This window comes from Musa acuminata, chromosome BXJ2-8 (genome assembly GCF_036884655.1).
Source record: "Musa acuminata AAA Group cultivar baxijiao chromosome BXJ2-8, Cavendish_Baxijiao_AAA, whole genome shotgun sequence".
Lineage (NCBI taxonomy): Eukaryota > Viridiplantae > Streptophyta > Magnoliopsida > Zingiberales > Musaceae > Musa > Musa acuminata.
The window spans coordinates 43,074,933-43,090,858 of record NC_088345.1 but is presented as its reverse complement, the minus strand read 5'-3'; the positions used below and the strand labels follow the sequence as shown (position 1 = coordinate 43,090,858).

The 15,926-nt window shown below is 34.6% G+C and overlaps 2 protein-coding genes across 2 annotated transcripts; one reads left to right on the top strand and one right to left on the bottom strand.

Annotated features, from left to right (window-relative positions):
* Positions 1-585: 585 nt before the first annotated feature.
* LOC135620396 (pterocarpan synthase 1-like) lies at positions 586-1,110 on the top strand. The gene has a single exon (XM_065123320.1). It carries the CDS (start codon positions 586-588, stop codon positions 1,108-1,110), a length of 525 nt encoding a protein of 174 aa, XP_064979392.1.
* A 13,791-nt stretch (positions 1,111-14,901) lies between these two features.
* Positions 14,902-15,695, bottom strand: LOC135618224 (dirigent protein 11-like). Its single transcript, XM_065119092.1, has one exon. It carries the CDS (start codon positions 15,642-15,644, stop codon positions 15,117-15,119), a length of 528 nt encoding a protein of 175 aa, XP_064975164.1. The 5' UTR covers positions 15,645-15,695; the 3' UTR covers positions 14,902-15,116.
* Positions 15,696-15,926: the final 231 nt, after the last annotated feature.

Sequence of the window (15,926 nt, the reverse complement as noted above, 5' to 3'; positions counted from 1 at the left end):
CGATCCTTGTCTATCTTGTTATCGTTGCCTCCACTAGAAGGATAGGAAGCTGCAGCGAATCAGACATGTATATGCAATCTCCCGGTGCTGTCAAAGCAAAAATGACAAGTAATTGTTCAATCACCTACTCCTTCCACGTTTGAATACGATGTATCAATATTTCTTTGCACGGCTGAGTTGGAATTCAGAGCAAGGAGCAGCTTGCGTTTGAACAACTTACACAGCTGCTTGACTTCTCCCATGTCTCGACCCTCCACCCAGCCACGTTCATGTCACAATGGATTTAATATGAAGGGCCAAATATGCACGCAATTTGCTCTCACAACATGAGATTTATTTAATCTCTTGGATAAGAAGATATATACATTATTTAATATTAATTTGTTTAATCTACCCAAAAATCATGAGATTTTGATTGTCAAAGGAATTGAGGTGCAATTGAAGCAAATTCTCACGTGCTGTTGAACGAAAAATACGTGTGGAATAATAGTATCTCTACTTCTTTGTCCATAAAAGCCCACGAAACCCTCATGCCTCGCCACCCAATCCTCCACCCACCTGTGCACTTCCTGCACAAGCTTCTCCATGGCCTCATCTCCATCCTTCACTCTCCTTCTCCTCTTTCTCTTCGCCACTGTTGCCATTGGGAGCAGCAGCCGTGAACACAAAGAGAAGATGACGCACCTCCACTTCTATTTTTACGACTACTACGGTGGTTCGAACGCGACCACCATCACCGTCGTCAGCCCTCCCGGCAACAACACCTTCGGGAGCATCGGGGTGGGCGAAAACATTCTCAGGGTAGGGCGTGAGTCGAGCTCCAAGCTCATCGGAAAAGCGCAGGAGCTCACCGTGCAGGCATCCTTGGAGAGTCCGGCCTACCTCTCGGCGCTAAACTTCGTGTTCACCGCCGGAAAGTACAACGGGAGCAGCTTCTCCATCTTGGGCAGGGCGGTGCTGACGGAGCCTAGGATGGAGCGGGGCATCGTTGGGGGCACCGGCAAGTTCCGGATGGCCCGAGGCTACACCATCAGCAGGCTCATCAGGTCGACTGGAACTACTCAGATGGAGCTTGTTTTTGAGTACGACGCCTACATCTATCACTACTGATGAGCTGCCGTCTGCTGCCTCTCATTGTTTGTTGCAATAAAAGCTGCTCTGCCTTGCAGCTTGTTCTACATCAATACTTTGCTCTTTCTCTTTCATACCGCATCGCTGCCATTGGCTCGTGTACTTTATATCTTCTCTTTGTACCGAGTGATTAGTAATTAACAGTTGCCGCTAAAATTCTTACGACAAAGTAATAAGCGTGTTTGAGCATTCAGGAGACGTACAACAAAGAGCAACTGAAGCAGAGTAAATAAGCTGTGTCGTCAGTACTGTAGATGATGCCATTCGGCTACCTGCTCATACTTGACTATCTCGGTCTTGTTGCCTCCACTTGAAAGAGGCTGCGTTGTCGTACAAAATTCTATGGTGAATCGAAGATGCCTTGTCGATCTACATCAAGTGCTGAAAAGATTTGAAGTACTTCCTGGTGTGATTCCAGAACAACTGAGAAACAAACACGATCACCTACTCTTTACAAGTTCGAATGTGACGTAGGACATCTGTTGAATCTGTTTTCTCCTTTATAAAGTATGATCAAGCCACCAAAGAAGAGTCTGCAGTCGAAGGAAGAACGATCGACTGTCTTTTTCCGCCCGATGTCCTAAGGTCACTGGTCAACCAAGCTTTTCAAACGTAAAAGTCGAATCGACCTTCGCCTTGATGACTTGGTTGCCTTCAAGATTCTCGATGGCCATGTCTTCATCCTCCTCATCCCCGTTCTGTCTTATCTTCCTCTTTATCTGTCATAAGAGGGAAGATGAGGCACCTGCACTTCCACGGTGGTAAGAGCACGATCGCCGTCACCGATGTGAACCCTCCGGTGATAATGGCTCTACATAAATCAAAACATCGAACATGAGACTAATTCACTGTTATAAATTATGCAAATATTAAAAAAATATAATTTCTAGTTATTGGACATTTGATAGATAGTTTCTTTTTGGTTATTTTGATAATTATTTACCAAAGGTTATATTTTTTGTTAAAATATCTATAAATAGATATTTGAGAATAAATTATAAGTAATATTTTTTTATTCTTCTTTTTTCTTGATTGAATTAAATATTTTCTAATTCCTCTTTGAAGATTTTTTATTGCTTGCTCAATATATTTTTAAAAAAATATTTTTATATGTTTTAAGCCTAAATACATTTCTTATAGTGTTCTTTGTCTTGTGTTTGTTATTTATAGTTGGTTTCCATAGTATCATTCATCCTCTTCATTTTTACCTTTTCTAATATTCATACCAGCAATAATAAAAAATTAGAAATATATTAAAATTTCATAATTAACCGATGGGTTATATACATCATTATTTGACCACAATTAAAATTTCACACATCTCAACCGAGAGATATATTAGTTAAATGATCTATTATCAAAAGCATTACCTCTGTGTCGACATCATTTCTCGATGGACACATTTATTTATGAAATAAAACATTTGATATATAAAAGTTTTGCTCTTGTAGATATCAATTAACGTTAATGACTTTAAACTTCATCAATCACAGTAATAACGTCAAGGATGTCGTAGATATTTTACATAATTTTCTATAATGGAGTCCAAATACTACTAAATATAAACGAAAAGAAAATATGTGGATAAATATACATATCCCCAGAGATATCTCCTCCCCAGTTCTGAGATTTGGACTTTGTCGAAGTCGGCTATCATTCTCAATCCAATGGTGGCGGAGTCCAAACACAACTTCCGTGCATGAACACACAATACTTCTTTGTCTGAATGTATAAAAGCCCACAACCCCCTCCCCTCATGCCTCGCCACCCAATCCTCCATACTCCGGGTCGCTTCCTGCATAGGCTTTTCCATGGCCTCGTCTCCATTTTCTGCTCCTGTCGCACTGGGAGCAACAGTGACGAACACGTGGGGGTGTTTCTTTCATCAAAAGTCAACATGTTCCTCTCGTGAACTACCGATTCAAGAATTCGATCTACGCGACCCGACAAGAAAGCAAATCGCAGTTCTTGTCTAGCTTCTCTCTCATTCCGATGAGAGAGAACATTGGTTTTTGCCGGATTCATCTTCGCTAATGAGCAATGATATCCGTGAATTTGTCAGCCATGATGCTGCACAGAGCGAGGATTTTATGCCTTGTGTTCTGCTTGTCCACCATGATCGCCTGTACGAGCTCTCTGTCCTTCAACTTTCTCCAGTTTTAGTCAAGACACGAGGTCGAAGATGAACTAAGGCGACGCAGTCATCGACGACACTCCGTACTACTCACCAACTATGTCCGCCAATCGAGAAGTTGGTGTTTCCACATGCGACCGTAAGGAAGCTTCGATCTTGCTTCCAACGGTTAGAAATTTTAATATCAAATGTGTTTCTAAACTTTTATAATAGAAACATAGAAAAACTTGTGCGAAAACAAAAATTATATACCTCCCGATCATTATTATCAAGAATTTTAGGAATGAATTTTCTTTTTATTTTGGCACTTCTCGATTTATAACTTTCGGTTTAGATAGTATAGGAAATCCTTTAGACCTTTAGACATATTATGCCCAAGAACCAAAACCCTCATTTATATACACGTTCTCTCATATGAATATTTATTATCACCAACTTTGTAACGTTCAAGAATTAATCTAAATTTATAATGTTTAGATTATAATAAAGAATTTTAATGATATTATATAAAATATTTAATAATAATGATTACATTTATAATAAATAAAAAATCAAAATATTTAAACCACAATAAATGAAGAAATGAATGATGAATCTTAATGAGAATGATTACATTCTCCCACTTGGTTCATACGTTTAGCTTAATAATTTGAATTAATCTTTATCGAACAACTTTCTTAATAAACAAATATATGAATCATAGCGATAAGTCCTCTAAGAGTGAGTATTATCATCTATGTATCACGATATATTTAGTTTCTTAATCTTAATATGACAATATTACTTGATGAATAAACCTTGTGTTTATTCTTGGTCTAGTACCAATATATTTTCTCAAATTAATGTGCACATGAATAAGAAAATATCATAATATATATAAGAGTTTTAATATAATTATAAGTTAGAATCAAGTCCCATTTTCTCTATATGATCCTTGAATTTTAGAGGTGGCATGCCTTTAGTCAAAGGATCAATAATCATCAATTCAGTGCTAATATGCTCAATGACTACTTTCTTTTCTTTTACATGTTCTCTTATGGCTAAATACTTAATGTTGATATGTTTACTTTGACTTTAATTTTTATTATTTTTAGTCATAAAGACAGTAGTTGAATTATCATAAAAAATTCTTAATGGCCTAGAAATAGAATTCATAATTCTAAGCCTAGAAATGAAACTCTTAAGCTATACACCATATGAAATAGCCTCAAAACAGGAAACAAACTCAACTTCCATGGTAGAAGTAGCAATCAAGGTCTGCTTGGTGCTTCTCCAAGAAATAGCTCCACCAGCCATCATAAAAATATATCATGATATTGATTTATGAGAATCAATACAACTAGTGAAGTTTGAATCTGAGTAACCAATCACATCCAGATTGTTTGTATGTTTATACATAAGCATGTAATCTTTGGTTCCTTATAGATACCTCATCACTTTCTTTCCAGCTCTCTAATGGTTCATACCTGGATTACTCTGATATCAACCTAGCATCCCTACAACAAATACAATATCAGGTCTAGTACGGACATGAGCATATATAATCTTCCTACGGCAATAGTATATAAGATGCTTTTCATTGATTCCCTCTAAAGGTTGTTCTTTAGGCATTGGTTCAAATTGAACCTATCACCTTTCATAATGGGAGCAACACTTGGTGAACAATCATTGATCCAAAATCTTTCTAAAAGTTTATTGATATAGGTTTCTTATGATAGACCTAAAATGCCTCGAGGTCTATCTATATGGATCTTAATACTAATAGCATAAGATGCTTCACCCATATCCTTCATGTCAAATTTTTTAGAAATAAATTATTTCACCTCATGTAGTAAACCCTTATCATTGGTTGTAAGCAAAATATCATCTACATATAAAACAAGAAAACACATTTTACTCCCACTGACCTTTTGGTATATACATTAATCCATAGGATTTTCAACAAATCCAAACAAAGAAATCACTTCATAGAATTTAAAATACCATTAGCGGGAGGCTTGTTTTAAACCGTATATAGACTTCTTAAGCTTACAAACCAAGTGTTCACCAACACTAGTGGAGAAACCTTCAGGTTGTTTCTTATAAACCTCTTTCTTTAGATCTTCATTAAGAAATGTTATTTTCACATCCATTTGTTGCAACTCAAGGTCAAAATGAGCAACCAATGCCAAAATGATACGAAGAGAATCTTCCTTAGATACAAGAGAAAACGTCTCTATATAATCGATTCCCTCTTTTTGAGTAAATCCCTTTGCAACAAGTCTTGCCTTGTATCTCTCAATGTTGCATAACGAATCTTTCTTGGTTTTAAAGATCAATTTACAACCAATAGTCTTTGCTTCATTAGGTAACTCTACAAGATCCCAGACTTTGTTGCTCTTCATGGAATTCATCTCTACTTTCATGACATCATGCCACAAATTTCACTCATTGCAACTCATGGCCTATGAAAAGGTTTCATGATCAATTTTGGCTCCTATATTATAGTTAGATTCTTTTAGATATACAACATAATTACTAGGAATTGCTGATCTTTTATTTCTAAGTAGATCTTCTTAATGTTGTACCAATGTTTCCGTGAGGAACTTGTGGTTCATTTAGTTGTTCAGGAACTTGTTATAATTCTTGAACTGCTTGATCTATTAGAATAATGTTAACAACTTGTGGAATCTTAATGATTGATTGTTCAGCACCAGTTTGTACTTGATGAGTATTATGAACTATAACTAATATATTATTTGATGTGGATGGTTGATATTCTATATAATCATGTGCAGAAACTATGTTCCTGAACTGATCGCTCCTAGTAAACATGTCATCCTCTAGAAATTTAGTGTTTCTTGATTCCATAATCCTAGTTGTGTGAGATGGACAATAGAACCTGTACCTTTGGACTTTTTGACATATGCAATGAAATACCCACTAATAGTCCTTGGGTCTAATTTCTTCTCTTGTGGATTATATATCCTGACCTCCGATAGGCATTTCCAAACGCGTATATGTCACAAACTCGATTTCCAACCTTTCCATAATTCAAATGGTGTCTTTAGGATAGCCTTGGTTAAAACTTGATTTAATATATATATAGCCGTCTTTAGTGCTTCAGTCTATAAGAACTTAGGAAGATTGGAGTTGCTAAACATACTCAACATCATATCTAATAATGTTTGATTTCTTCTTTCTGCAACACCATTCTGGTCTAGAGAACCAAGCATAGCGTATTGGGCAACAATCTCATGTTCTTGAAGAAACTTAGCAAAAGGACTAGATGCTTATCCATTTTCAATATAACTATCATAATATTCTCTACCTCTATCTGATCTCACAATTTTAATTTGCTTATCACATTAGTTCTCAATTTCAGCCTTAAAGACTTTGAAGGCATTCAATGCTTTATCTTTGTTATAAAGCAAATATATATACGTATGTATATCGTGAGTAATCATCTATAAATGAGATGATGTATTTTTTACCATGTGTGTCTATGTTTGGAAACATATATCAATATGAATGATCTCTAATATGTTTGAACTCCTATTAGCACCATTTTTTGGATATGTTTGAACTCCTATTAGCACCTTTTTTTTCTTGATTTTGAACCAAATGTTCACTGAACTAGATCGATTTAAGTCGATTTGACTTAAATAAAATCTAATTAAATCTAAATTAGACTACTTTTGGATGACTCTAAATCAATTAAATAAGAATTAAAGGTTAATTCAGTGGTATCTAGCTAAATTGATTCATGTCGATTAAATCGATTGAGCTAAGTTAAAGTCAATTGTGAGGTAATAGATATTCTTTGATATTAATGATGTTTGAAAGATAATTTAAAGATATTTTAATATAATATTTTGATTCTAAGATGAATATAACCTATATGAGATGATTATGTTTCCCTGTTGAGGTATGTCAAGTGATTCTCTTGGAGAGTTAACAAGCCATTAGATATGATGGTTGAATGATTCCTCCATTCGGGACGAATATGTCTCGACTTTGATAGGTAAGATATGTCACTTTATATCTCGTTGAGAGTACAATATAGATTTGTCTCCATTCGTTATTATGAGAATACTCTATCGGATATTTGACATACATTAATTGAATGAATCTTGTTGACTTTTTAGATTTATATTTACTTATATATATTTTAGAGTTGACTTATAGGAGTTCTTGCTTAGCTTAATTATTTTATTTTTATTATTTTTTATTTTCAAAGCTATAATCAACTCTCTTAATTAAGCACTAATTTCTTGATTTTATTTCTTGCTAATAAACTTTATAAGGGAATATTTAATATTCCAAGTTGGTGATACCATTTTAGTTAGTAATAAAAAACTAAAAATAAATAAAAATAAATAATTGTTATCTTTTGGAGAGGACTCATCTTCTCCTATTTAAAAGGTGAGATTCCTCTTCGAGCCTAATAGCGAGAGGAACAAAGAGTGAGGTAGATTTCTTTGTGTTTGTTAAAAATAATTTTTTTTAATAATTTAAAATTTTTTACATTTAGATTTAGATCTAAATTATGTTATAGTTATTTTATATAATTTATGCTATATTTAATTTTCTTAAAAATTTATATATCTTGTATGATGCTAGTTGTTGAAGTATTACTTGATTTCTCTTAGATTTTATATACAAGTTAATTAAAAATATTTTATTTTATTTTTTAAATATAATTTTATCTTGTTAATCTAATATTAATAGTTACAATGTAATGGTTTAATTAGTTTGATTAAATATTTAAAATTAAATAAGTGGAGGGTTGGTTGGGTTCAAGCTCAATTCAACTCATAGGTTAGTTAGACCAATTTAAGATAGTTATAAACCAATTAAATGAGGATAAAAGGTTAGTTAAATGGCACCACTTCATTTAGAGTATGATATGAGTTTATCTCTATTACTATTGAAGGAATATAAACTCATCTCGTAAGATAAATATCTACATCATATATTATTTGATTTGTGTTGCTTTCATAGATTCATTGTATTTGATTTGAGCTTAAAAAATTATGAATTATTTTTTCTTAAACTTGAATGACTACGAAATTGCTGTCTAACAATAAGACATTATTAACCATCCATCATTTCGTAAGCGGATCAATCAGTGAACTCATTCCCCAATAAGCACTTGTATTGTATCCCTAGTGTCCCCACATGAGCAGCTATGAGACCGTCTAATACAGTCTTGGAGGCTGTATCTCGTAGACTGAGCCATTAGCGGTGCCACTACCTAACTCAACTTTTGTGTCATTGAATGAGCCTTTTTCTTAGCCCAAAACAACCCTACTTTTGGCCAAGTTGGCCCCTAATTGAGTTAGCCTAATTACATTCTAAACCGACTCAATTATACTCTAAACTAACTCAATCTAGACATAATCGAATACAAACGAATCCTATATTGTCTGACATGTCATTAGTTCTTCCGGCGCTTTATCCGATCCTTCGACGCATCATCCTTTCCTTCGGCGTATTGCCCAATCAACATATTTTCTTCTCGCAACATCCAATCTCCTTGGTGTAATGTCCAATCTTCTTGGCCCGATGCCCGAATTCACAGATCGAAGCCTTCTACCGGCAAGTCAACCGATCCTCTGGCCCGTTATCCAATCTTTTGTCATGTTTGCTTCGGCTCAACGTCTGATTTCTTCTACTTTAATCGATTTACCTTTTCTGATCAAAGCTAGTCCTATGTCACTTAAACACACATTAGATGATAAATACATCAATTGATTTCATTATCAAAATCTGAGTTTCAATAGTTACTTTATATCATTCATTATATATTTAGTTTTTTTTTTTAATTACATATGATTTATAATGCTAATTGTTGTAGTATTATTTGATTTCACTTAAGTTTTACATAAAAGTTAATTAAAAATAATATTATCTTCTTTTTAAATATAATTTCATCTTGTTAATCTAATACTAATAGTTACATTGTAATGATTTAATTAGTTTGATTAATATTAAAAATTAAATTAGTAGATGGTTGGTTGGGTCTAGGTTTGATTTAATTAGTTTGATTAATGCTAATTAGCTAGGCTCAGATTACATGTTAGGCCTTCAACAAGTTGGCTAGGTACAACCCGTAAGCTAGGTCTCTAGCCGACAGATTATTCTTGGCCTAGCTTATTGGTCGGATGTGACTCAGCCCATGTGACCTACTTCCATTCAACCCATTACTCTTTATCCATTTGTTTGGATAGACATATACGGTGCATATGATCATTATAGAGACATGCAGGTGTTAGGAACGAGTAGGCATTAAGGGGGGGTGAATTAGTGCAGTGGATAAAAATAACGGTTTTGAAAAACTCTGATAAACTTCGTACGATGAAAAATCATATCGAAAATATACTTGACTTGAAAGCATATGGAAGCATAATGAATAAGTAAGTAAAGCATTTTGCAGTATGTAAATGGCAACAATAGAAATGCAAATCAAAGAAGAACATGCCAATTTTATAGTGGTTCGATCATCCGACCTACATTCACTCCCGATACCTCCTCCAATGAGGTTACTAGCTTCCACTATTGATCTTTCTTGAAGGACAAAGATCAATCACCTATTTACAGAACTTTCACAAGTGGCTCATTCTCCTTTTACAAACTTTCACACTTAGAAACGATGGAGGGGAACTCTCAACTTTTGCAAGCTATTTTACTATAGTTTCGGATCAGTTCTTATCATTTCTCTTGCCTTACCAGCTGAGAAGTAAGGGGTATTTATAGCCCTCAATTGGCTTCAAAATTGGAGCCAAGAAAGGTCTCATCCTGGGTTTCCTGGGTCCTGGCGGTACCACCGCCTACAACATTGATATTGAGCGGTACCACCACCCAATCTAGTGGTATCATCACCTAAAAGATTGTGTCTAGGTGGTACCGCTACCTGACACTGACATTGGGTGGTACCATCACCCAGTTTGGCGGTACCACTACCTGACATAGTCTTCGAGACTGTGCCACGATGGTGGCACCTGTTGGGTCACTGTTTGGGCCTTGCACTTGGCCCAACACAGTCCATACATGGGCCCAACTGGCCCATAATTGGGTGGCCCAATTCTAATCCCAATTATATGTGAACTATGAATTCTAAGGTATACACTAAGCAAATTTGGTCCGATTAGTCTAGTTTCTTTCGGCGAACTTCCGACGATCTCTCGGCAATGTTCCAGCGGACTCTTGGCAAGCTCCTAGACTTCACGATGATCTTCTTGGCAAGTTCTAATGAGCTTCTTTGGCAAGCTCTTGGATTTCTCGGTCAATTCCAATAGAACTTCCGATGAACGTTCGGACTTCCGACGAACTCTCGAACTCCCAACGAAATCGCGTTCTTGACTCTGGGACTTTATTTTGCATTATGCCTTGCTATCATAGTTAATCCTGTACACATAAAATCTACTTCGATCTAGACAATTATTACAAAACTTGAATCAAAGTTGTCCGACATGTCATTGGTTTATTGAGGCTTTGTTTGATTCTTCGGCGTATCATCCTCTCTTGTGGCTCATTGCCAAATCAACTAGTTGACCTCTGGAACTCTGATTTTCTTGGTGTAATTTTTACTCTTCTTAGCCCGATGCTTGAATTCATGGCCCAAAGCCTTCTATCGATACATCGACCAATCCTTCGGCTCGACGTCCAATCTTCTGACATGTTTCTCTTCGGCTCAACATGATTCTTTCTACTTTAATTGTTTATCCCTAATCGAAGCTTCCTGTATCACTCAAAATGTAAATCAAATCATAAACTCTAGCAATTGGTTTTATCATCAAAATCCGTGATTCAACGATCTCTCCATTTTCGATGATGACAACCAATTGTTGACGGAGTTAACCTTAACTCCCCCTATCAATATGTCATATTGATATAACTCTTGGATTCAAAAATCTAAGCAACATGTCATGATAAAATCATGCATAACATCGTACTTCTCCCCTTTTGTCATCAACAAAAAGGAGAAGTTCAATTATCAAGTTCAATTATCAAGTGTTTTAGACATACAAGTTCAAATCATTGCATAATCTCTAGTTTTATCATCATGCAAGTTTTATAATATACAACTAGCAAATTTGTTCATCACCTTACAACATGCATAATCACCAAATCATCATTAATTTTGAAGATGTGCAAGTTTGTAAATTTTATAAGTTTGTATTTTTGTTTCTTAAGATAGGCAAACTAGCAATCTTTGGTGATGTTCAAGATAGCATTTTCTTCTCTTTGGAGTAGTATGATTTTTTTGCTTCCTTTGCAAAATGCAAACTAACAAAATTTTACATCATTTTACAACATAGAAGCTAGCAATTTGGCAAGTGTTATTTTTTTTTGAAGTATGAAGGTTAACAAGTTTTTGAAAAAAATGTAAAATAACAAGCTAGCAAGATAGCAATGCATCATTTTAGAATATGCAAGCTAGCAAATTTTAAGTTTTGCAAGTTTATAAATTTTGCTAGATATGCATGTTAGTATTTTTGCTTTTTCTTTACGATGTTCAAATTAACAATTTTTTTCACACATGAAAGTTGGAAAAAAATTTGCATCTTAAGCTAGCAATTTTTCTCCCCCTTTATCATTGTCAAAAAGAATGGAAGAATACAATATTATAATTCTTTTTTCCTTTACATCAATTTTTAAATCATGACAAAGTTAAAGTATCAATCTTTTTTCAATATGTTTGTGCATCATAATAGTTTCAAATTAAAACATGTACAATTTTAAAACCTTACATTTCATTCTTACTTCATGCATGATACCAAAAATAGATTAATCATTACTACAACTCATCATGCATAATATCAAAATGTAAAATCATCAAACATGATACAAACATTTATTTTTAAAATATTCATCATTATTTTCAACTCATTTAATTTGTTAAATCAACAAAATCACTTTCAATAGATTAAAAATGAAATAAAGAGATTTATTGATCTTTCTAAATGCAAATGATTTCTTTTCTCCCTTGGTCATTGTAAATAAGAAAGAAGAATTTTTATTAGTGTAATTTATTTCTTTCTTACATCAATGCTCTAAGCATCATATAAATACAAAGGTAATCATATGAAAGTCATGACATGAAGGATGAAAGATCAAGAAAGATCTAATTCGCAAATAATTCATCTTGATAAATCTCCTTTAAATAACAAAAAGAAATCTTAGGAAATTAAATAGTCAATGATCTTCAAAGATAATCTCATCCTATAAATTCTGAGAAATCAAGAGAGAAATCATGATTCATTTGGATAAATCTCAATAAGAAGATACAAGAACACATAATAAGAGATCTTGATTCATAAACGATTTCAAGTTATAAATAACAAGAAATCAAGATCATGATTTCGATAAAACCCATTAAATTCAAATCATTTTCATAATCCATGAGATTCACAAAAGCATAATATACATGGATTCATTAATCTTTTATTGAAAAATCAATAAGATAGAGATGTTTCATTTTAAGTTGTTGGTTTCATACAAGTATGTCTTTATCTTTTTATGTCAAATAAAAACATGCATCAAAGTTTAAGATCAAAAAATAAATTTCGCCATAAAAACCATCCATCTTGTTTATAACTGAAAAAGCAACTTTCATTGCGACAAAGATCAATAAGCCATGAAACACAAAAATCATCATGCATAATTTTGAAATATAAACTTATTAAGCATAATCATTATGCATCATTACTTTAGGCATGATATCATGGTTCAAGTTTTTTAAGGTATAACATACATAATTTCACATTAAGCATGATATCAAACCTCTTAATATTTTCATTAAGACATCAAGCATGATTTCATAAAGCATTTTCAATCAAAATTAGAAATCATCAAGATACATATTATTTCTTCTTAAAAAATATATATAGGATTATCATTCGTTTATCTCCATTGCTATTGGAGGAATATAAACTCATCTCCTAAGATGAAACATCTACATCATATTTTATTTGATTTGTATTGCCTTCATTATATTTGATTTGAACTTAATACTTGAATGACTGGGTTGTGAGATTCAATACAGTCCAATAATTAATTATTATGCTTTATCTTATGTATAAAAAATTATGAATTATGAATTAATTTTTCTTAAACATGTATAATAGTATAGTGTTGATATGAGACATGTGATTGAGCATTATATATTTGTTATATAACTTTAATGTCAAGTAAGTTTCTTGATAATTTTTTCACTATAGATTTATATCTCATTCGTAGATTCCAAGATGGTAAACCTTCAAACCGACGAAGAGATAATGTTTAAATCTACAAAGGCGAAGGCTATGAGATAGCAGCTTTAGTAAGAGAGCTAGAAAAAATATTTTTGCTAAAGTGAATTGAGTTTCAGCAATACTATGTGAAAAATAATGACATGTTATATAATCTTACGAGAAATGTATCGATAAACCCATGACTGGACATGAGTGTCATAATTATTTTTATCTACTTTATGAATAAGAAAGTATTGTGTAAATAATATAACATGTGACGTGAAAGGAATATGAAAGAAAAGGAAAAAAAATGAAAGTGTGACATGTGATATAATTCTTGTTATTGTTACATGATGTGTTTTTATTAAAATATTATTATTTTACAATAGAGTAAATATTTGAATAAGTAGGTGTTGTATATGATTGATATGATTGATTTTTTGGTGACATCAACATATGACTAATGCAGATAATTTTAAATTAATTATTGTGAGTATACTTGTGCTATACAGGTCATACATCTATGCATTGTATATGTTGATGCTCTACTTGTATTTTCTTTGAACTTTATTCTTTTTCTACTGGATATTCATGCTAAAAAAATATAGATTTGTTTGAGGATCGTATGGTATCGAGCAAGAGACTGATTCGATGATGGATTTGGTAATTATATATGTAATGATTATTAATTACAGAATTTTGTTTGTGCACGACTCATTGAAATGTGAGGATGGTTGTATAGAATTTTAGAATCAGATGATGTAAGTTTAACGTCTTGAGATAATTAATCTGAGCCGCCGTAGTCATAGTATGATTAATTACCATTACACGTACCGATCACGACAACTATGATTGCATGGTTTTGCAAACCCATTGAACAGCTCACCCAAGTCGGAAGCGGTAGTCGCCCTGAAGACTACGCTGCTCGATGCTTTTGTTCTTCTTCTTGTTTCGGGCAACATTTTTAACTTTTTCTTTCTTCCAACTCTATAAACTAAGTATTAATTAATTGCAGGAAATACAAAGAGGTTTAAAAAGTTCAAGTTGACTTTATGGATAGATCTCAGATTTCTGCTACAGCTTCCACGTATCAACAATGTTTCGGATTGTTTTCTTCATTGAGAGAGATGTTCGCACGGCCACTGACGTTTAGATTAAGCAAACGGAATGTCCTACTCTTCCCAGCTACGAAGATAAAGAAGATAACATGAAGCGCAGCTCAGTAGTGGATTAAAATATCGTCCAGCTATGATCGCCATCATTTGCGCTAAAAGTGAATCAAACATGTGGATATAAGCACCATCTCAATATGGCTTAGTGCATGGGCTTGTGATCCTTTATGCAACCTTGGTTTGCCTCCTTTCCCCATGTCTCCCCACCATATCCCACTTAACCTACTCGATCAAATGTGCTTATTACTCGAAACGAACCAAACGTTCCTTATTAATTCCTTGGTATGAATCACAGATATAGAACTCACAGTACGAGTATAAGAAGCTCTTACATGGACACGAACCTTAAACTTATCAATCGTGGAACAACCACGAGGATGTCTTGACAGAGACGGTAAGAATGTCTTATTACGACGCACAAAAGTACTAAATCATACAAGAACGGACCGCCGAGGCAGCTCATCAGTAGTGATAGATGTAAGCATCGTACTCCATCACAAGCTCGAGTTCGGTAGTTCCAGTTGACCTGATGAGCTTGCTGAGGGTGTAGCCCCGCGCCATTCGGAACATGCCGGTGCCCCCGACGATGCCCCGCTCCATCGTCTCCGTCAACACCGCCCTGCCGAAGATGGAGAAGCCGCTCCCGTTGTACTCTCCGGCGGTGAACACGAAGTTTAACGCCGAGAGATAGGCCGTGCTCTCCTGGCCCGCCTGCACCGCGAGCTCCTGCGCCCTCCCGATGAGCCTGGAGCTCGACTCGGGCCCTTCCCTCAGAATGTTGTCACCAACACCGATGCTCCCGAAGGAGGAGTTGCCGGGAGGGCTGACGACGGTGACGGTGGTCGCGTTCGGGCCACCGTAGTAGTCGTAAAAGTAGAAGTGGAGGTGGGTTATCTTCTCTTTGGGTTCATCACTGCTGCTTCCAATGGCAACAGTGGCCAAGATGACGAGGGGAAGGAGGAGAAGAGGAGAGAATGGAGATGAGGCCATGGAGAAGCTTCTTGCAGGGAAGTGAAGAGGCTAATGGAGGATGGGGTAGAGAGGGATGAGGAGCTCATGGGCATTTTATAGATAGAGAAAGAAGTAGGTAGAACAGTTCGAGGGAACACATTTTGATTCAGACGTTAACTTCTTGGACTAAAATTTTTGACAAAGTTTAAGATTTTCTTGGAAAGAAACTTCTTTACGAATGAAAAATATATATATCTCGGACTAAAGTCTTTGACATTAACTTGGTTAGGTAGGGAAAAAAATGATTAGAGCTTATCTTTT